Source organism: Pangasianodon hypophthalmus, chromosome 24, assembly GCF_027358585.1.
Source record: "Pangasianodon hypophthalmus isolate fPanHyp1 chromosome 24, fPanHyp1.pri, whole genome shotgun sequence".
Lineage (NCBI taxonomy): Eukaryota > Metazoa > Chordata > Actinopteri > Siluriformes > Pangasiidae > Pangasianodon > Pangasianodon hypophthalmus.
Window position 1 is genome coordinate 1010665 of NC_069733.1, and position 20000 is coordinate 1030664.

At 49.8% G+C, this 20000-nt stretch overlaps 4 protein-coding genes across 6 annotated transcripts in view; 2 read left to right on the forward strand and 2 right to left on the reverse strand.

The window, feature by feature from the left end:
* ddr2l (discoidin domain receptor family, member 2, like) overlaps nucleotides 1-11220 on the forward strand; it is a 19686-nt gene extending 8466 nt beyond the window's left edge. Inside the window, 16 exon segments of the mRNA XM_053228973.1 lie at nucleotides 370-535; nucleotides 537-599; nucleotides 873-1020; nucleotides 1117-1222; nucleotides 2650-2836; nucleotides 2926-3172; nucleotides 3291-3386; nucleotides 3485-3633; nucleotides 4271-4339; nucleotides 4341-4440; nucleotides 5869-6113; nucleotides 6206-6333; nucleotides 6738-6935; nucleotides 7388-7622; nucleotides 7890-8039; nucleotides 8246-11220. Coding sequence (XP_053084948.1) covers nucleotides 370-535; nucleotides 537-599; nucleotides 873-1020; nucleotides 1117-1222; nucleotides 2650-2836; nucleotides 2926-3172; nucleotides 3291-3386; nucleotides 3485-3633; nucleotides 4271-4339; nucleotides 4341-4440; nucleotides 5869-6113; nucleotides 6206-6333; nucleotides 6738-6935; nucleotides 7388-7622; nucleotides 7890-8039; nucleotides 8246-8383 — 2425 coding nt within the window. The 3' untranslated portion in view covers nucleotides 8384-11220.
* A 132-nt stretch (nucleotides 11221-11352) lies between these two features.
* pheta1 (PH domain containing endocytic trafficking adaptor 1) overlaps nucleotides 11353-20000 on the forward strand; it is an 11522-nt gene continuing 2874 nt past the window's right edge. The window contains exons 1-4 of one of the 3 annotated variants that reach the window (XM_053228975.1): nucleotides 11353-12043; nucleotides 12208-12249; nucleotides 18111-18175; nucleotides 18448-20000. The exon at nucleotides 18448-20000 is cut by the window's right edge and continues 2873 nt beyond it. In XM_053228975.1, the coding sequence (XP_053084950.1) occupies nucleotides 18484-19242 (759 nt within the window). In that variant the 5' untranslated portion in view covers nucleotides 11353-12043; nucleotides 12208-12249; nucleotides 18111-18175; nucleotides 18448-18483 and the 3' untranslated portion in view covers nucleotides 19243-20000. Of the gene's footprint in view, nucleotides 12044-12207; nucleotides 12250-16376; nucleotides 16623-18110; nucleotides 18176-18447 lie in introns of those variants that run through there. The other 2 variants (XM_053228974.1, XM_053228976.1) reach the window with 2 other exon arrangements.
* On the reverse strand, nucleotides 12634-13659 carry LOC128317346 (uncharacterized). Its single transcript, XM_053229240.1, has one exon. The coding sequence runs from the start codon at nucleotides 13657-13659 to the stop codon at nucleotides 12634-12636; it is 1026 nt and encodes a 341-aa protein (XP_053085215.1).
* LOC128317347 (uncharacterized) lies at nucleotides 15243-16543 on the reverse strand. The gene is made up of 2 exons (XM_053229241.1): nucleotides 16458-16543; nucleotides 15243-16026 (listed from the first exon to the last, which is right to left on the reverse strand). Exons 1-2 carry the CDS (start codon nucleotides 16541-16543, stop codon nucleotides 15243-15245), a joined length of 870 nt encoding a protein of 289 aa, XP_053085216.1.

Here is a 20000-nt window from a genome sequence, read left to right on the forward strand (position 1 = left end):
TCTGTTTGTGTCTGTCTCACACTCTGTCTCCATCTCTGTCTGTCTCTCTCTCTTTCTCTCTTTCTTTTTCCCCGCATCTCTCTGTCTCTCTCCCTCTGTGTGTGGATGACAGACGAGTGTAAGATGATATGTTGTTTAGTTCTGTGTGAGTGTGTTCTGTTTTTAAAGATGTTGGTATTTCTCGTCTTTCTTTGTAGCTTGTAAGTCTCTCTCTCGCTCTCTCTCTCTCTTCTGTCTTCTCTCTTGCCTTTTATGGTGTAATATCAGGGATGCTCAGAATTGGAAACTCTTTAAAGACGAAACATTTCCTCCATCTCTCTCTCTCTCTCCCTCTCTCTCTCTCTCTCTCTCTCTCTCTCTCTCTCTCAGGCTGAACAGGGAGGAGGGTGACGGCGCCTGGTGTCCTGCCGGTCAGCTGCAGCCGTCTGATGTCCAGTACCTGCAGCTGGACCTCCGTCAGCTCACCTTCCTCACGGTGGTGGCCACGCAGGGCCGATACGCTCGCAGCTCCGGCAACGAGTTCGCCCGCAAGTACCCGGCTCACCTACAGCCGAGACGGCCATCGCTGGATCTCCTGGAGGAACCGCTTCGGCAGCGAGGTGCAGACACCAGGGGGTTTATTTTCACATCATTATAAACACACATCAGCAGGTTTATCATGAAAATGAATCCTCCCTCACCTGGCTCAGGTGTGTCTTTCAAATCCCAGCAAATATGTTGTTAGGTATTTAAAATATTTATCCAACACCACACTTAAAGGTAAGAAGGTAAAGGGAAAAAATCTCCACCAATCAGACTGATCTGAGGTGTGTGTCATGGTGGGTGTGGCCTAACATGCTAATGAGCGTGTTTGATTGACATCCCGTGTGCAGATTATCATGGCGAATGTGAACACGTACGCCTCGGTGGTGAAAGACCTCCACCCTCCCATCATCACACGCTTCCTCCGCCTCATCCCCGTCACAGACGCCGTGCACACCGTCTGCATGCGCGTCGAGCTGTTCGGCTGCCCCTGGCAAGGTACACGCACGCACACACACACACACACACAGACGTGAAAAACATCACTGTAACACAGGTTCTGTTCTTCTTCTCCTCGTGTCTGCGGCTTTACAGACGGGTTAACGGCGTACAGCGCTCCTGAGGGCCACACCATGATGGCTCCCGGATATCCCATCACCCCCCTGAACGACTCCACCTACGACGGAGTTCAGGAGCGCAGGTACAGCGTCGGAGCTCACAGTATACCAGTATACCAGAAATTAATTTTTTCTTATTAAGGGGTTAATATTTGCCCTCTGCAGGTGATTATCTTTAGGAGAGTATTTTTATTCTAACATAAAAGACACACAGCGTCACCCATTTACATCGGATTCTTTTTATTTGTATTCATTTTCATCACACGTTTATTAGCTACAGAAACATCTTCCATAACGTTTAATTACTTAGTACATTTTTCGTGGTCATCAAATGACGTGTGTGTGTGTGTGTGTGTGTGTGTGTGCATATACATATATACACACACATACTATGTACAAATTTGTGAGCATGACTCTCCACGTTATATTTTTTTTGGTCCCCGTCCCCGAGATTAAGCTGCTGAAGCTCAGACAGAAGCTGGTGCTCTTACAGGCCTTGCGGGAGAAAGCCAGATCGCCATTAGCACGAGTTTCAGTACCGAGCCGGTCCGTTTTCCTCGACCCGATAGTATGTGCGGAGTTTTCAGAAATATGGCATGAATTAACCTAGATTGCTCTTTATATTTAGTACATATAGTATACAAAATATTCCTAATAAAAACAGGAAATAACTACGGGGGCATTTTTTGCCCTTCATTTTAAATATCTGGGGCATTTTGGTCATTTTCGGTGGCATTTTTGCCCTGCAGTATACTGTAGTGTAGTGTAGTGTAGTATAACTGACTCATGTTCGTGTGTGTATGTGTGTGTATGTGTGTGTGTGTGTGTGGCACTTCCTGTCTTTTACCCTCTGCTTTATTTCTAGAACAATGTAGCTGAGCTAAACTAAACACTGATCCCTCATCACTGCAGCTGAGTGTTTCCTCTCTCCTTCTCTCTCTCTCTCTCTCTCTTACATGGCCTTCTTTTCATTGCACTTCCTGTCTCTTTGTCTCTCTCCATCAGCTTTATTTTCTTTAACTCCCTCCCTAACCCTTTCTCTTGCTCTCTGTCTCCCGCTCCATTTATCTCTCGCTCCTCTTCACTTTCTTTTCCGCTCTCTTGCTGCCTCCCTTTCTCTCTTTTCTCTCTTTGTCTCACTAATGTCTATCTCTCACTCCAACTCTACTTTCTCCTTCTCTCTCTCTCTGCCTTTCTCTTCCACTTTCTCTTTTCTTCTCTCTTTTTCCGTTCCCTTTCTCAGGTCCTCTCTCATTGTTACTCCCAGTGTACAGTGTTGTATGAGAGTGTGTGTGTGTGGGAGATAAACATCTACATCTGATACAGTAATATTGCTGCACTACAGTCAGAGCTGCTGTTATAGAAAATTAATCAGCACCTCCTGAACAATCAGAATCCACAGTCTATTAAAAGGAAATCTTACAGCTGTGGAGCAGAGTCATCTCTCTCTCTCTGTCCCTCTCTCTCTCTCTCTCTCTCTCTCTCCCTCTCTCTCTCTCTCTCGCTGTAGGAGGGTGCTGGGTGGTCTGGGTCAGCTGACAGACGGTGTGATCGGTCTGGATGATTTCTCTCAGACGCGTCAGTACATGCCGTGGCCCGGTTACGACTACGTGGGCTGGAGGAACGACTCTCTCGGACCCGGCTACATTGAGATGGAGTTCCAGTTTGACAGGCAGAGGAACTTCACCTCCATGAAGGTGAGAAGATAAAGAATTAATTCGTCACGATTCTAAAAAAAGACTCGGAGTTTCAGCGTATTTCTCTGTTTTCTTGTTTTTTTCTGCAGGTCCACAGTAACAACATGTTCGCTCGCGGCGTTAAGGTGTTCTCGTCCGTATCGTGTGTGTTCAAGCCGCGGCTCATCTCACAGTGGGAGCAGGAGCCCGTGGAGTTCCGCACGGTTCTGGACGACCGGAACCCAAGCGCGCGGTACGTCACCGTGCCTCTGGAGCGACGAGCGGCCACGGCCATCCGCTGCAGGTTCTACTTCGCCGACACCTGGATGATGTTCAGCGAGATCTCCTTCCAGTCCGGTACGTGACACTCTGAATAAACACCACCAGGTAGCTCACCTGTCCCTCAGCACGATCGTCTTTTGGATTTCTCACTTCTCTGCTTCTCGTTTGTTTTCACGTCAATCCTGCGTCACAGCGACCAACCCGCTGCCCACCCTGAAGCCTCCGGTGATGACATCACTGCCATTTGAAACGCAGAGCCGAGCCCCGACTACAGTTACAGCAGCTACAGGTACGCGGTGTCATTGCGTTCATAAGCCACGCCCCTCGACACCCTGCTTTCCTCCTTACATGAAACAAACTCTGCCCTGTTGTTTGGGTGTTTTACAGACGCCGGCACGGTAACGTCGAAGCCCCGCCCACCCGAAGAGAGCAGCACGTCCGTTCTGATTGGCTGTCTGGTCACCATCATCCTCCTGCTGGTGGTGATCATCTTCCTCATTCTGTGGTGGCAGTATGTGTGCAAGGTCATGGAGAAGGTGTGTATTGTGAGTGTGTGTATTGTGTGTGTACTGTGTGTCTCTTGTGTGTGTGTACTGTGTGTCTCTTGTGTGTGTGTACTGTGTGTGTGTGTGTGTGTGTGTGTGTGTGTGAGAGGGTGAGAGTTAGTGTGATTGCTGCTGTAATACGCATAATTACAAGGCAGGAATGAAATGAATCAATGCGCTGAAATTCAGGGGGAAAAACACTCACTCTCTCTTTGTTTCTCTCTCTCTATCTCGCTCTCTCCCTCTCTGTCTCTCTCTCTGTCTCTCTCTCTGTCTCTGTCTCTTTCTCCCTCTGTCTATCTCTCTTTCTCTCTCTCACTTTCTCTGTCTCTGCCTGTCTCTCTCTCTCCCAATGTCTGTCTATCTCTCTTTCTCTGTCTCTCTTTCTGTCTCTCTCTCTCCCTCTCCCTGTCTATCTCTTTCTCTCTCTCTCTTTCTCACTCTCTCACACTCTCCCTCTCTCTGGCTCTCTCACTGTTGCTTCTCTTTCTCTTTGTCTCTTCTTCCTCTTTTTCTCTTTCTTTTGTTGCTTTTTTTCTTGTTTTTTCTCTCTTTTTCTTGTTCCTGACTCTCTCTCTCTCTCTCTCTCTCTCTCCCTCGCCTCATCTCTCTCTCCGTCTGTCTCTAGGGTCCGAGGCGTATCCTGGATGAGGAGGTGATGGTGCATTTGCCCTGCAGCAGTGACTCTCCTCAGTCGCCCCCCTCTGGACTCTCTGGACTCTCCGTATGAGAGAGTGTTTCTGCTCGACACACCCACACACACTCCGGAACGCACTGGGCTTAGAGCCAAAGCCCCGGGTACACACACACACACACACACACACACATTTTCCTCAGCACAGTCACACTTCCTTATTCTCCTTTATATCTGCTTTCCGTTTTTACACTCCATCTGAGGCTGAAGTTCTTCATGGAAAACCTTTTGCATGATTCTTTCCATCTCTCTCTTCCTCTCTTGTTTTTTCAGTGCTGTTTCTTCTTCCTCTGCCCTTTACCCCTTGCACTCGGTCTTCCTGTTTTCTGATCTTCACCTGACCTCTCGTTACCATGGCGATGACCCCTGTGAGGGTAAGCTGGATGCTTTGCCTGTTTTTTTTTCCGCTCTGATGGTTTCACTTCAGTCAGTTTGGGTTAAAAACTACAAGTAGATGTTTTATGGGTGGCTCTGTGTGTGTGTGCTTCATTTGCAAGGAATAAAACACTTGGGGACATGCGGTTATGGGAAAATAATCAACGATGGTGTGGTGTGATGTAGCTGGACATGAAGCAGATTCATTGTTACTATTCCGAAGTTGATTGTTTTCCTGTGACAGCATGTCCCCGAGTGTTTTATTCCTCTCGTACCACAGCAATTTCCCAATGATTCAAATTTTTATCGATTAATGAATGACGTACTTTTTATCCGTTTTACATTCAATGTATTAATGGAATGTGGATGTTAGTTCAGAATTCTCCAGTGTTGTGCTACGAGTTTGTAACCTGAAACATTACCAGTTTTAGTGTTTAATTTACATTAACTGTATTTCCACAGCTAATCACTATCTCCCTCTCTCTCTCTCCCTCTCTCCCTCCCTCTCTCTCCCTCCCTCTCGCTCTCTCTCTCTCTCTCCCTCTCTCTTTCTCTCTCTCTCTCTTCCTCTCTCTCCCTCCCTCTCTCCCTCTCTCTCTCTCCCTCCCTCTCTCTCCCTCCCTCTCGCTCTCTCTCTCCCTCCCTCTCTCTCTCTTCCTCTCTCTCCCTCTCTCTCCCTCTCTCTCTCTTCCTCTCTCTCTCTCTCTCTCTCTCTCTCTCTCTTCCTCTCTCTCCCTCTCTCTCCCTCTCTCTTTCTCTCTCTCTCTCTTCCTCTCTCCCTCTATCTCCTCTCTCTCTTCCTCTCTCTCTCTCTCTCTCTCTCTCTCTCTCTCTCTCTCCCTCTCTCTCTCTCTCTCTTCCTCTCTCCCTCTATCTCCTCTCTCTCTCTCTCTCTCCCTCTCTCTCTCCCTCTCTCTCACTCTCTCTTTCTCTCTCTCTCTCCCTCTCTCTCTCTCTTCCTCTCTCTCCCTCTATCTTCTTCTCTCCCTCTCTCTCTCTCCCTCCCTCTCCCTCTCTCTCTCTCCCTCTCTCTTTCTCTCCCTCTCTCCCTCTCTCTCCCTCTCTTTCTCTCTCTCTCCCTCTCTTTCTCTCTCTCTCCCTCTCTCCCTCCCTCTCTTTCTCTCTCCCTCCCTCTCTCTCCACCTCCCCCCGTGTAGATTGTGGTGGTGGTTATGCCGAGCCAGACATTACCCGCTGCACCCATCACCAGAGTCTCCAGTCCAGCGTTCCTCACTACGCCGAGACCCTGATTGTGAAGCTGCAGGGCGTTACCGGCGGCAACACCTACGCCATCCCCGCCCTCACCGCAGACTCTCTGACACGTAAAGACATCACCGCCGCCGAGTTTCCAAGGGAACGCCTCATCTTCCGCGAGAAACTGGGGGAGGGGCAGTTTGGAGAGGTGGGCATGCTGTACAGCTCTATACAGAGTTACCTCTGTGTGTGAGTGTGGGTAACGTGTGTGTGTGTGTGTGTGTGCGCGTGTGTGTGTAGGTGCACCTGTGTGAAGCGGAGGGTCTGGTGGAGTTTTTAGAAGAAGACGCTCCTCCGTTATCTGATAACAAGAGCTCGGTGCTGGTGGCAGTGAAACAGCTCAGAGCCGACGCCACCGTCAACGCCAGGTCTGTGCACTACACAGCTAACCATCATCTCTGTAGCTACAGCTCTAACGCTACACACACACTAACAACCAGCACCGCAATTCCGCACAAATCATTCACGACACGGCAAAGTGACAAATCCACACGACTGGCTCGAGTGATTCCTCCGACCAGCGCTATGGTGCATGTGGTCCGATGTTTCTTCAGTTTCCCGCTCACAACTTTAGTGTTTACATCAATCTGTGTGTGTGTGTGTGTGTGTGTGTGTGTAGCAGAGATCATTGGTGTCTCTGGGGAGTGTGTGTAGCTAAAACAGTTAGCCTGGGCTCAGGGTTAGAGTTAGGGTTACGATCTTTTGACTCCATGTTGGAGTTTTTGCTCCATGATGATGTTTTGACTCCATGTTGGTGTTTTGACCCCGTTAGGAACGACTTCCTGAAGGAGATAAAGATCATGTCACGCCTGAACGACCCGAACATCATCCGCCTGCTGTGTGTGTGCGTGTGCTCAGACCCCCTGTGCATGGTGACGGAGTACATGGAGAACGGAGACCTCAACATGTTCCTCTCTCAGAGAGAGATCGAGAGCACGCTCACCCATGCCAACAACATCCCCTCCGTCAGGTACATCTCCTCCATCTGTCCATCTCTCTATCTCTGTCCATCTCTCCATCACACCATCACTCCATCACACCATCACTCCATCTCTCTATCACTTTCTCACTCCATCCCACCATCTCTCCATCACTCCATCTCTCTATCAATTATCACTCCATCCCACCATCTCTCCATCACTCCATCTCTCTATCACTTTATCACTCCATCCCACCATCTCTCCATCACTCCATCTCTCTATCACTTTATCACTCCATCCCACCATCTCTCCATCTCTCTATAACTTAATCAGTTTATCACTCCATCACTTAATCTGTCCATCTCTCCATTACTCTATCTCTAGTTTAGATCTCTTCAGCTTCACTCACTCAGCCGGTGCAGTGAAAATAAAAGTGATTGGACAGATGTTAGCGAGTGTGTGGTGGTAATACGTGTGGATGTTTCTGTGTGTCACGCTGCAGTATGTCAGACCTGCTGCACATGGCCGTTCAGATCGCATCGGGGATGAAGTACCTGGCGTCTCTGAACTTCGTGCACCGGGACCTGGCCACGCGGAATTGCCTCCTGGACCGACAGCTCACCATCAAGATCTCCGACTTCGGCATGAGCAGGAACCTGTACAGCAGCGACTACTACAGAATCCAGGGCCGAGCCGTGCTGCCTATACGCTGGATGGCCTGGGAGAGCATCCTGCTGGTGCGCGCGCGTGTGTGTGTGTGTGTGTTTAGCTCTTTCTGGGAACCGAATGTACCCACGATGACAGGAATACAAGCAGTTAATCTCCATGAAGTTTATTTAAAAACTACAAGAGGGTCTCTGTCGGTTACTGAGGTTGAGGTTAGGTGAAAGTATAGCATTGTTTAGCTACAGGAATACACAACTCAGTGGAAAAACTACACAAATATAGAAATACAAATGTGTGTGTGTGTGTGTGTGTGTGTGTGTGTGTGTGTGCGCGCGCAGGGTAAGTTCACCACGGCGAGTGACGTGTGGGCGTTTGGTGTGACTCTGTGGGAAATCTTCACTCTGTGTACGGAGCAGCCCTACAGTCTACTGACGGACGAGCAGGTCATCGAGAACAGCGGAGAGTTCTTCAGGAACCAGGGGAGACAGGTACACACACACACACACACACGCGCGCGCACACACACACACACACACACACACACACACACACACATATACACCCCTGCAGGTCTAACCTCTGTTTCAGGTGGGACACAAAAACAAAAAATACTTGTTTTTTATCAGCATCTCTCTCTTTCTCTCTCTCTCTCTCTCTCTCTCTCTCTTTCTCTCTTTCTCTCTCTCTCTCTCAGATCTACCTGTCCCCTCCCCCGCTGTGCCCCGCCCCTCTGTATGAGCTGATGATGCGTTGCTGGAGGCGTGACATCAGAGATCGCCCCTCCTTCAACAGCCTGCACCAGGCCTTACGACTCTACTCTGCCCACTCCTGACTGACATATGCTCCAGCCAATCAGCTCTGACCATGAGCCCAAGCCAACCAATCAACTCTGACCATGAGCCAGACCCAACCAATCAGCTCTGAGTGAGAGTCTGACCCAACCAATCGGCTCTGACCATGAGCCCAACCCAACCAGTCAGCTCTGAGTGAGAGCCTGACCCAACCAGTCAGCTCTGAGTGAGAGCCTGACCCAACCAGTCAGCTCTGACCATGAGCCTGACCCAACCAATCAGCTCTGACCATGAGCCTGACCCAACCAATCAGCTCTGACCATGAGCCCGACCCAACCAATCAGCTCTGAGTGAGAGTCTGACCCAACCAATCAGCTCTGACCATGAGCCAGACCCAACCAATCAGCTCTGACCATGAGCCAGACCCAACCAATCAGCTCTCACCATGAGCCTGACCCAACCAATCAGCTCTGAGTGAGAGCGTGACCCAACCAATCAGCTCTGAGTGAGAGTCTGACCCAACCAATCGGCTCTGACCATGAGCCCGACCCAACCAATCAGCTCTCACCATGAGCCAGACCCAACCAATCAGCTCTGACCATGAGCCTGACCCAACCAATCGGCTCTGACCATGAGCCCAAGCCAACCAATCAGCTCTGAGTGAGAGTCTGACCCAACCAATCAGCTCTGACCATGAGCCAGACCCAACAAATCAGCTCTGACCATGAGCCAGACCCAACCAATCAGCTCTCACCATGAGACTGACCCAACCAATCAGCTCTGAGTGAGAGCGTGACCCAACCAATCAGCTCTGAGTGAGAGCCTGACCCAACCAATCAGCTCTGAGTGACAGTCTGACCCAACCAATCAGCTCTCACCATGAGCCAGACCCAACCAATCAGCTCTGACCATGAGCCTGACCCAACCAATCGGCTCTGACCATGAGCCCAAGCCAACCAATCAGCTCTGAGTGAGAGCGTGACCCAACCAATCAGCTCTGAGTGAGAGCCTGACCCAACCAATCAGCTCTGAGTGAGAGCCCGACCCAACCAATCAGCTCTGAGTGACAGTCTGACCCAACCAATCAGCTCTGAGTGACAGTCTGACCCAACCAATCAGCTCTGACCATGAGCCAGACCCAACCAATCAGCTTGCAGAGCCTGCAGTCTTTCCCCTGAGGAGAACCGGAAACTGGACAGCCTTGATGTAGCGGCGCTGGAAGAGAGTCAGAGATGATGATGATGATGAAGATGAAGATGTCATTTTGAGACACTCTTTTCTGGGTTTCAGTCCTGGAGCACTTGTTAGCGTGGTTCTGCGCTAATCATAAATTAGCATGTTAGCATCAGAGACGTAGACACTTGAGACGTTTTTTTGTGTGTTATTTTTTTCTTTTTGTTTTTTTTAAAAAAAAATGTAATGGTTGTTTTCTTTTCCTGTCCTTGTGATATGTTGTGTCTCTGAGCCTACTGTACGCTCACGGCCTTAAATCTGCAGTTCAGCGCAGAATGAAATGTACACGAGTCTTTTATACTCCGATAAAGCCGTATTAGAGAGAGTGTGTGATGCGTTAGATGTGCAGTTTGTACATTAACCTCAAGCTCCATGTTCAGGCTGATCAGAGGATCAGAGGAAACTGTGTACGTTTCATTTACGGCTGAAATGTTCCTTTAAGGAACCAACTGGAGGAGTGAGTGAGTGAGTGTGTGTGTGTGTGTGTGTGTGTGTGTGTGTGTGTGTGTTTGTGTCAGCCCTGTGGTCCCTCACCGCTCAGCACTACTGCCTGTGTTCATCGTTTTGTGTGTGTGTGTGTGTGTGTGTTCACTCCCTCCCCACACTGGAGTTATGAATGAATCCTGACTATAATGTGGATTGTTTTTTTTTGTGTGTGTTTATAGTTTTCTGTATATGAATGTTCTACAGGTTCATTTGAGAGAGCAGAACTACTGTCATAGCTAAACGAGTGGAGCGCTTTTCTGAGAGAGAGAGAGAGAGAGAGAGAGAGAGAGATGGAGAGAGAGAGAGAGACTGACTGTGTCTATCTCTTCATCCTTGCTTTTCCCATGACATCTACAGTCCTCAGAGTTGTGTACTAAAATGTTTGTGATATTAAAGCCTTTAACGTGTACAGCACACTGACAACTTTATGACACACCACAAGCACCTGCAGCAGTGCATTATGGGTAAGGCTTAGCGTGAGATAAAAAGTGTTGTAAATGTAATTTGGGACGCTGCCTCCAGTCGTAGCCTGTGCATCGCTCGTGTGTTAATATTCCGCTGAACATCCTGATCAGCTCTGATAGACCTCGAGGACTTTGTGTGAGACAAACATGAACCCAAACACATTAAAGAGAACCGGAACGCGTCTAGAACCCGAGTACTGGAGACCTGACCTCTCTCGCACGTGACTCTGCAGCAGACGTGTACGCGGTGTTGAAAATCTCCCTTCTCTCGTCACTAATATTATATTCAGCTATATTCTGTGGTGCTTACGCTTCCATAAACCGTTCCTGCGTGCATGACGCCTCGTTCTTTCTGTCTCCGTGTGCAGTCGTTAGTGTGTTAGGCGTTTGTCCACTTCCTGTGTGGTTCCGCTGCTCATGGGTTCGGCTCTCGGCTGGGGGGATTTCAGGAGGGTCCCCTGTGCGTGTGTGTGTGAGTGTGTGTGTGATGGAGTAGTGAGAGTAAACTGCCACGGTGTGTGTGTGTGTGATCTGTGTTATAAATAGTGTGTGTGGTTGTGGCGTGTACATAAGCAGAACAGATGTGTGTAATATATACGGGGGTGAAGGAGGACATGTTGTGGCGTAGCGTTTCTCTCAGAGCTTCTCTTCTGCTCCTGTTTTCTTCTTTTTCATTAAAATCTGATCAAATCCTCCCTGGTGTCCTGCGCTGACTGATTTGTCATCATTGTAGCTTTCTAACTTCATACTATACTTCTAAACGTTTTCTGGAAGGAGATGTTTATGTAACATGTATGGAAGGAGTCTCCAGTGTCAGCGCTTTGTAACCGTCAGAGGTGAAGCTGGAACTTTCAGTTTTCCGACGTTTTCTCCAAATGAAAGATGTTTGATTCCTCAGTAAACAATGAAGACGATCCTGGAGATGATTCAGATTTATATATACTCTGTTTTTTAGTTTATTTATACACATTTTAATTACAGCTTTAATGGATCCAGTTCCGTAAACGATTTTTAGGCGTTGTGTTCATTATGGGGAAAAAATAATAATTTTCATACTCTCTTCACACTATATCAGGCCGTGATTTTCACTTGGTCCAAATAAAACAGTTAATTTGGTCCTTAGTGTTTAAAAAAAAACTCATGTTGAAGTAAAAATAAAATTTGTTGAAGGTTTAAAATAAACTTCTCAGTAAACCAAAACAATGAGGCGCTCTGCACGACTGAGCACTTCAGTTTTAATCTAATTAAAATGCTTTACACATTAAACATCTCAGGAACACTGCAGTTCCTCAGCTACACTGCAAAATATTATATCTTTACACGTGAGAAGGTATCATGAAGAAAGAAAAGGTTATCAGATATTTCTCATTATTAGATTATTATATAGAACTTAAGCCTATCTGTAAACACGTTTTCAAGCTTAACATAATTTTGCTTCTTTCTAGAAATAAACACTAGAAATAAGTGAAATGATCTGCCAACAGACTTTCAAGCTTGAAATGAGGAAAAATATTACAAGTAAGTTCAAAAACTTGATTTAATTAAGAGAAATATGTAAAAAAAATTATATACATATATATAACAAAATGAATAAATATAGGCCCAAACTCGTATGAACAAAGAGATAACTAGATAAATGGGTTTGTTAAGAGTTTAATTACTTAAATGTCTCTCTTTTGTAGGAGTCCTTGGTGAAGTTTCCTTTAAAGCTGGTTCAGGAGCAGGTAACACACACACACACACACACACACACACACACACACTGTTTAACGTGAAATAAGAGGAGCGGCATTTATTAGGGTCAATCCAGATAACAGAGTTGATGTCTATAGTGTGCAAAGGAAGCCATGAAAATAATTAGCAAGTGAGAATATTTTTAAAAAATTGTCAAAAGATTATCTAGTATTTAATTTTTTACAATAAACTGAATGATTATTAAACCTATTTCTAGACATTTTTACTTATTTCCAACTTGAAATATTCTTGTTCTGTTGGTGGATAATTTTTCTAATTATTAGTAAAATTTGGTTACTTTGCCTTTTTTGGGGAATTTGCCTGAATCGTGTGCTGCATGAGGTCAGTCCAGCGCTGTGCTGAAAGGGCCTGCACTAAAAACCTGCTTCTCCTGCCACCGTCGCAGGAGTGACGTGCATCTGGGGGATTTCGAACAAATCACAAACACATGCCCAGTAGACTGTGAGGAAAACTGCACACAGACTGACAGGCGCATCTGCTCCAGCGTCATGCATCATCAGTGGAGCACTGAGCCTTCGCTTTAAACCTGGTCCATGGAATAAATGCTCTGAAGCTGATATGTGAATCAAGATTACATAATCCTGATCACCTGATTCATACCAAATACACAGTGCAGAGGTGGAGTGCAGGGGATGGAGGTCGTAGTGAGCAGGGGATGGAGGTCGTGGAGGGCAGAGGGTGGAGGTCATGGTGGGAAGGGGATGGAGGTCGTGGTGAACAGGGGGTGGTGGTCGTGGTGAACAGGGGATGGTGGTCGTGGAGGGAAGGGGATGGAGGTTGTGGAGAGCAGGAGATGGAGGTCGTGGTGAGCAGGGGATGGAGGTCGTGGTGAACAGGGGATGGAGGTCGTGGTGAACAGGGGATGGAGGTCGTGGTGAACAGGGGGTGGTGGTCGTGGTGGGAAGGGGATGGAGGTCGTGGTGAACAGGGGGTGGTGGTCGTGGTGGGAAGGGGATGGAGGTCGTGGTGAACAGGGGGTGGTGGTCGTGGTGAACAGGGGGTGGTGGTCGTGGTGGGAAGGGGATGGAGGTCATGGAGGGCAGAGGGTGGAGGTCATGGTGGGAAGGGGATGGAGGTCGTGGTGAACAGGGGGTGGTGGTCGTGGTGAACAGGGGATGGTGGTCGTGGAGGGAAGGGGATGGAGGTCGTGGAGAGCAGGAGATGGAGGTCGTGGTGAGCAGGGGATGGAGGTCGTGGTGAACAGGGGGTGGTGGTCGTGGTGGGAAGGGGATGGAGGTCATGGAGGGCAGGGGATGGAGGTCGTGGTGAACAGGGGGTGGTGGTCGTGGTGGGAAGGGGATGGAGGTCGTGGTGAACAGGGGGTGGTGGTCGTGGTGAACAGGGGGTGGTGGTCGTGGTGGGAAGGGGATGGAGGTCATGGAGGGCAGGGGATGGAGGTCGTGGTGAGCAGGGGATGGAGGTCGTGGTGAACAGGGGGTGGTGGTCGTGGTGGGAAGGGGATGGAGGTCATGGAGGGCAGGGGATGGAGGTCGTGGTGAACAGGGGGTGGTGGTCGTGGTGAGCAGGGGATGGAGGTCGTGGTGAACAGGGGATGGAGGTCGTGGTGGGAAGGGGATGGAGGTCGTGGAGGGCAGGGGATGGAGGTCGTGGTGAGCAGGGGATGGAGGTCGTGGTGAACAGGGGGTGGTGGTCGTGGTGAACAGGGGGTGGTGGTCGTGGTGGGAAGGGGATGGAGGTCGTGGTGAACAGGGGGTGGTGGTCGTGGTGGGAAGGGGATGGAGGTCATGGAGGGCAGGGGATGGAGGTCGTGGTGAACAGGGGGTGGTGGTCGTGGTGAACAGGGGATGGTGGTCGTGGTGAACAGGGGATGGAGGTCATGGAGGGCAGGGGATGGTGGTCGTGGTGAACAGGGGATGGAGGTCGTGGTGAACAGGGGATGGAGGTCGTGGTGAACAGGGGGTGGTGGTCGTGGTGAACAGGGGATGGAGGTCGTGGTGAGCAGGGGGTGGTGGTCGTGGTGGGAAGGGGATGGAGGTCGTGGTGAGCAGGGGATGGAGGTCGTGGTGAACAGGGGGTGGTGGTCGTGGTGGGAAGGGGATGGAGGTCGTGGTGAACAGGGGATGGAGGTCGTGGTGAGCAGGGGGTGGTGGTCGTGGTGGGAAGGGGATGGAGGTCGTGGTGAACAGGGGATGGAGGTCGTGGTGAGCAGGGGGTGGTGGTCGTGGTGAGCAGGGGATGGAGGTCGTGGTGAACAGGGGGTGGTGGTCGTGGTGGGAAGGGGATGGAGGTCATGGAGGGCAGGGGATGGAGGTCGTGGTGAACAGGGGGTGGTGGTCGTGGTGGGAAGGGGATGGAGGTCGTGGTGAACAGGGGGTGGTGGTCGTGGTGAACAGGGGATGGAGGTCGTGGTGAACAGGGGGTGGTGGTCGTGGTGGGAAGGGGATGGAGGTCGTGGTGAACAGGGGGTGGTGGTCGTGGTGGGAAGGGGATGGAGGTCATGGAGGGCAGGGGATGGAGGTCGTGGTGAGCAGGGGATGGAGGTCATGGTGAACAGGGGGTGGTGGTCGTGGTGGGAAGGGGGTGGTGGTCGTGGTGGGAAGGGGATGGAGGTCATGGAGGGCAGGGGATGGAGGTCGTGGTGAACAGGGGATGGAGGTCGTGGTGAACAGGGGGTGGTGGTCGTGGTGGGAAGGGGATGGAGGTCATGGAGGACAGGGGATGGAGGTCGTGGTGAACAGGGGGTGGTGGTCGTGGTGAGCAGGGGATGGAGGTCGTGGTGAACAGGGGATGGAGGTCGTGGTGGGAAGGGGATGGAGGTCGTGGAGGGCAGGGGATGGAGGTCGTGGTGAGCAGGGGATGGAGGTCGTGGTGAACAGGGGGTGGTGGTCGTGGTGAACAGGGGGTGGTGGTCGTGGTGGGAAGATGGTGGTGGTCGTGGTGGGAAGGGGATGGAGGTCGTGGTGAACAGGGGGTGGTGGTCGTGGTGGGAAGGGGATGGAGGTCATGGAGGGCAGGGGATGGAGGTCGTGGTGAACAGGGGGTGGTGGTCGTGGTGAACAGGGGATGGTGGTCGTGGTGAACAGGGGATGGAGGTCATGGAGGGCAGGGGATGGTGGTCGTGGTGAACAGGGGATGGAGGTCGTGGTGAACAGGGGGTGGTGGTCGTGGTGAACAGGGGATGGAGGTCGTGGTGAACAGGGGGTGGTGGTCGTGGTGGGAAGGGGATGGAGGTCATGGAGGGCAGGGGATGGAGGTCGTGGTGAACAGGGGGTGGTGGTCGTGGTGAACAGGGGATGGAGGTCATGGAGGGCAGGGGATGGAGGTCGTGGTGAACAGGGGGTGGTGGTCGTGGTGGGAAGGGGATGGAGGTCATGGAGGGCAGGGGATGGAGGTCATGGAGGGCAGGGGATGGTGGTCGTGGTGAACAGGGGATGGAGGTCATGGAGGGCAGGGGATGGTGGTCGTGGTGAACAGGGGATGGAGGTCGTGGTGAACAGGGGGTGGTGGTCGTGGTGAACAGGGGATGGAGGTCGTGGTGAACAGGGGGTGGTGGTCGTGGTGGGAAGGGGATGGAGGTCGTGGTGAGCAGGGGATGGAGGTCGTGGTGAACAGGGGGTGGTGGTCGTGGTGGGAAGGGGATGGAGGTCGTGGTGAACAGGGGATGGAGGTCGTGGTGAGCAGGGGGTGGTGGTCGTGGTGGGAAGGGGATGGAGGTCGTGGTGAACAGGGGATGGAGGTCGTGGTGAGCAGGGGATGGAGGTCGTGGTGAGCAGGGGAAAATACATCTGAAAAATCATCTTTACTACACCATGGCCTATGTAGGTTGTAGGTTATTTACGACTGGCGATGTTTTTCCAGCTTTAACTACATAAAACTTGTTCATAACTGTTTAGATAATAAAGTTTTGGGGAAACACTCAGAAAATCAGCCTGCATGTAACCTACGCCTTCTTAGTTGTTCATAACTCGCTAAGATTAATTGGTTAATTGGTATGGGGGGGAAACCCCACCCACAGTGACGCTAACCAATCACGGGCGTCTGTGAGCTCATGTATGCGGAAGTGGGCGTGGAGGGGGAGGGGTTAATGTGGGGGCGTGTTATATATTCTGCATGTTTTTGTAGTTTTAATTCAGACATGATAATAAAATCATTAAACAGTGTGGTGAATAGCGATTACGGTGCTGGATGTTTTCGTGTGTGAAAAACAATTCTTCACATGGAAGATATTTGATTCACTGAACGACTCAGTGAACAGTGAAGAAGAACCTGGAGGTGATTCAGACTCACACGGAGTCGACTCATGTCACGTGATAACGACTCGTGTCACGTGACTCTTGGCTGCGGGACATGCAGGAGCGCGAGCGGGAGGTGGATGTAGTCGGTAAGACGAACCAAAACAAAGCGAAATTCTTAATCAGTTTAATGAATTCTTACTCACTTTATCACACGAATGTCTCCTGAATGTAGTAATTAAAATGTTTTTTTATTAAATTCTGTTAATATTTGTTCGGTTAAAGCTGTACTAGCCTGGCTTTTTTTTCCGTACCCATTTTCCAAAGTCCCGCCTTTTCCAGACAATTCCTGCGATACGATTGGTTAGGAACTCGCACTTGCACGACGCTGATTGGACGGTTGCTCTAGAGTGCGACCTTCTAACCAATCACAGGGCAGGAAGCCTGATTTGGCGGAATGTGGTTGGGAAAGTAAAATAAAACAAAAAAAACAACAACAGCAAAAACGCTGAGAGTCAGTGCTTTTAATCAGCGGATGTATTTATTTATATCTAGATTTACAAAGTATTATCACGGAAACCAAGCAAGGGCGCAGGAATGGTGTTGTTTAGCACATTAATGAGCTTTTTTTCCTCGAGACACTGGAGAATTGTGCACAGATGTTGATGAATGATTGTACAGATGTTGCGTTATTAGAGATGCAGATGTTGGACGACGGATTTAATAATTTCCATCCTGTAATTTGCTCTGAATTCTGAAATTGTTGAGAATAACCAGTATACAGATCATTGTAAGCTGTATAAAGCAGAGAAACACACACACACACACACACACACACACTCCTGTGAGGAGATCAGAGCTGTTACTGTAGACTGAGATTTTATCTGCAGGTGAAAAGTTTCGGACTGAATGTAGAGTTTTGTCAGTAAAAGACACTGAATGTGAACAGTTTGACTTTGTGTAGAAGATTTAATGATTGTGTTATGATTGCGTTATGATTATAATACCGTGTGTGAGAGCGTAAAGACGTCACGGAGCTCGATCAGGAGCAGTAAACACACACACACACACACACACACACTGCTGCTGCTGCTTTATAACACCCTCTCAGTCCTGACTCTGACTCTGTAACCCACTGTGTGTGCTGCTGTCAGAGGAAACTCATCAGCGCTGAAGCGCAGTCACACTCACCGTCCCGATGCTGACACACAACCGCACGTCCCCTAGCGCTTTATTCCTCTTCTACCACAGCACACACTCCTTTCATTTATTTACATTCATCTGTATAATTCATACTGTTTCATTCACACACAAAATAAATCCAGACTGGATAGTGGAGCAGGGTTTGTGTGTCACAAGTGTGTGTGTGTGTGTGTGAGTGTGTGTGTGAGTGTGTAAAGCAGGAAGTTAGACATGAACAAGTTTTCCTTGTGCTGTGTGATGACAACTGTTCCACTGCAGCGCTTCTGCGGAACACAGCCATCATATTTATCTTTAACTCTCTCTCTCTCACACACACACACACACACACACACACACTTGTGCCTCTGAGTGTCTGCACTGTGCTGTTTACTCACTCTGTGTGTGTGTGTGTGTGTGTGTGTGTGTGTGTGTGTGTGTGTGTGTGTGTGTTACAGAGCTGTGTGATGGTGAACCTTGGCGTCGGTGGGTGATGTGAAGAGACGAAGCTGCCCGAGTGTGTGTGAGTGTGTGTGTAACATTACACACTGCTGTGTGTATAAGAGCTGTAGTTAATTTGTGTTAACAGAAAATCATCTCTATTTTTGTTTGCACGTTTCTTCTCTTTCTTCTGATTAAACAGACAAACTTGTGTTCATCTGTAGATTAATGAAGGTTTAATGAAGGTGTTGTGAAGGTTTAATGAAGGTTTAATGAAGGTGTTGTGAAGGTGTTATTGTATGATTTTCTTAGTTAATGAGATGTTAATAACAGTTTTATTTCTTTCTCCCTCAGCTCTGAGTGTGTGTGTGTGAGGGAGGTGTGGTGGCGATGAAGCTAAACGAGCGGAGCGTGGTGCACTACGCCACCTGTGGCGTTCCCCCGGATAAATCGGGCTTCCTGATGAAGAAGAGCGAGCGCAGCGGGACGTTCCACCGCCGCTGGTGCGTTCTGAAAGCCAACCTGCTGTTCCTGTTCGAGGAGCGCGGGAGGCGCGAGCCGCTGGGGCTGGTGGTGCTGGAGGGCTGCACGGTGGAGCTGTGTGAGAGCGAGCGCGTCGACTTCGCCTTCGCCATACGCTTCGGCCCGAGCCACACGCACACGCTCGCCGCCGACACGCAGGCCGAGATGGAGGACTGGGCCAAGGCGTTAGCGCGCGCTAGCTTCCAGTACCTGCGCCTGGTGGTGCGCGAGCTCGAGAAGCAGCTGGAGGAGGCGCAGAAGAGGCACGAGGACGGAGCAGTGGGAGGTGGAGGAGAAGGTGCAGCGTTCTGTCCTGATCCATCCGGCAGAACGAACGGAATTTCCTGGGATGAACCCGCACAAACCGAAGAGCTCGGAATTCTGGGAAGAGAGAACAGCGTCTCCTGGAGCAAACCCACGGGTGCTAACGAGGTGGCCTGGGAGGGCGAGTGCGGCGCGAGGGGCCGGCCTCCACCCGTTCCTCCACGCAGGAAGAGCCCCCCCGAGGTGGGCGTGTCTCACGGGGAGGTGGGCGTGTCTCCCGGGACCACCTGCTTCTCCAAGCTGCACGACTGGTACGGAAAGGAAGTGGCTCAGATCCGCAGCGAGTGGCTGCAGAGTCAGTAGCCGGAGCGTGTGTTAGAGCCGGCGCGATAATCAGATACACGATACGTCGCGATACTCAACACCGTCCTGTCACCGCGGTTACGATAACACCGAACCCTGAACGAGACGCAGACGAGTGTGTGACGCTTTAACACCAGCACCTGAGTCTGCTGAGACGAGGAGCCGAGCGTACGGAATTAACGTGCTTCAGTCTCTCCGTGTCTAATCCAACTTCCTCTGTAGTATTTTTAGACAAATTCCTAAATACAGGAATAAAGACGATGGATGAAAAGGAGAAGTACTAAAGTAAAAGTCTGATAAACCTGCACATTCACCATAGAAACACCTTTTTCACACATAAAACTGGAGCTGAAGTGCTGTAGACGGAGGAACAGGAGCTCCACGCTGCCAGATCACCAGGAAGTTACTGAATAATCGTTATAATGTGTGAATAATCTCTCAGCAGATTGTCTTCTCCTTAAAGAGTTCCGAGTTAACGATGTGGTCTCGGTGCTTCACCATCCTGCCTTCCTCTTCCTCTTCTTCCTCTTCCTCTTCTTCCTCTTCCTCTTCTTCTTCTTCCTCTTCTTCTTCTACTCTGACTCGTACCATGAGTTTTATGACCTTGTTTTTTTTACTCAGTGTGTTTAATCTCGTATCATGTTTAATCGCATGCTTTTATACCTACGCAGGTGACTGATACATTTTATACGTTTTTTTTAATGTTTATAACGATACTAAAGGTGATTTTAAGGTGCATCTTTAAACAGGAAGTGAGG

Coding starts and splice junctions, on each gene's coding strand:
- LOC128317346 (XM_053229240.1), bottom strand. CDS start 13,659: ATGACCTCCATCCCCTTCCCACCACGACCACCACCCCCTGTTCACCAC.
- LOC128317347 (XM_053229241.1), bottom strand. CDS start 16,543: ATGAGTCGACTCCGTGTGAGTCTGAATCACCTCCAGGTTCTTCTTCAC. Junction 16,027..16,457: donor GTGAATCAAATATCTTCCAT/GTGAAGAATTGT, acceptor ATGATTTTTCAG/ATGTATTTTCCCCTGCTCAC.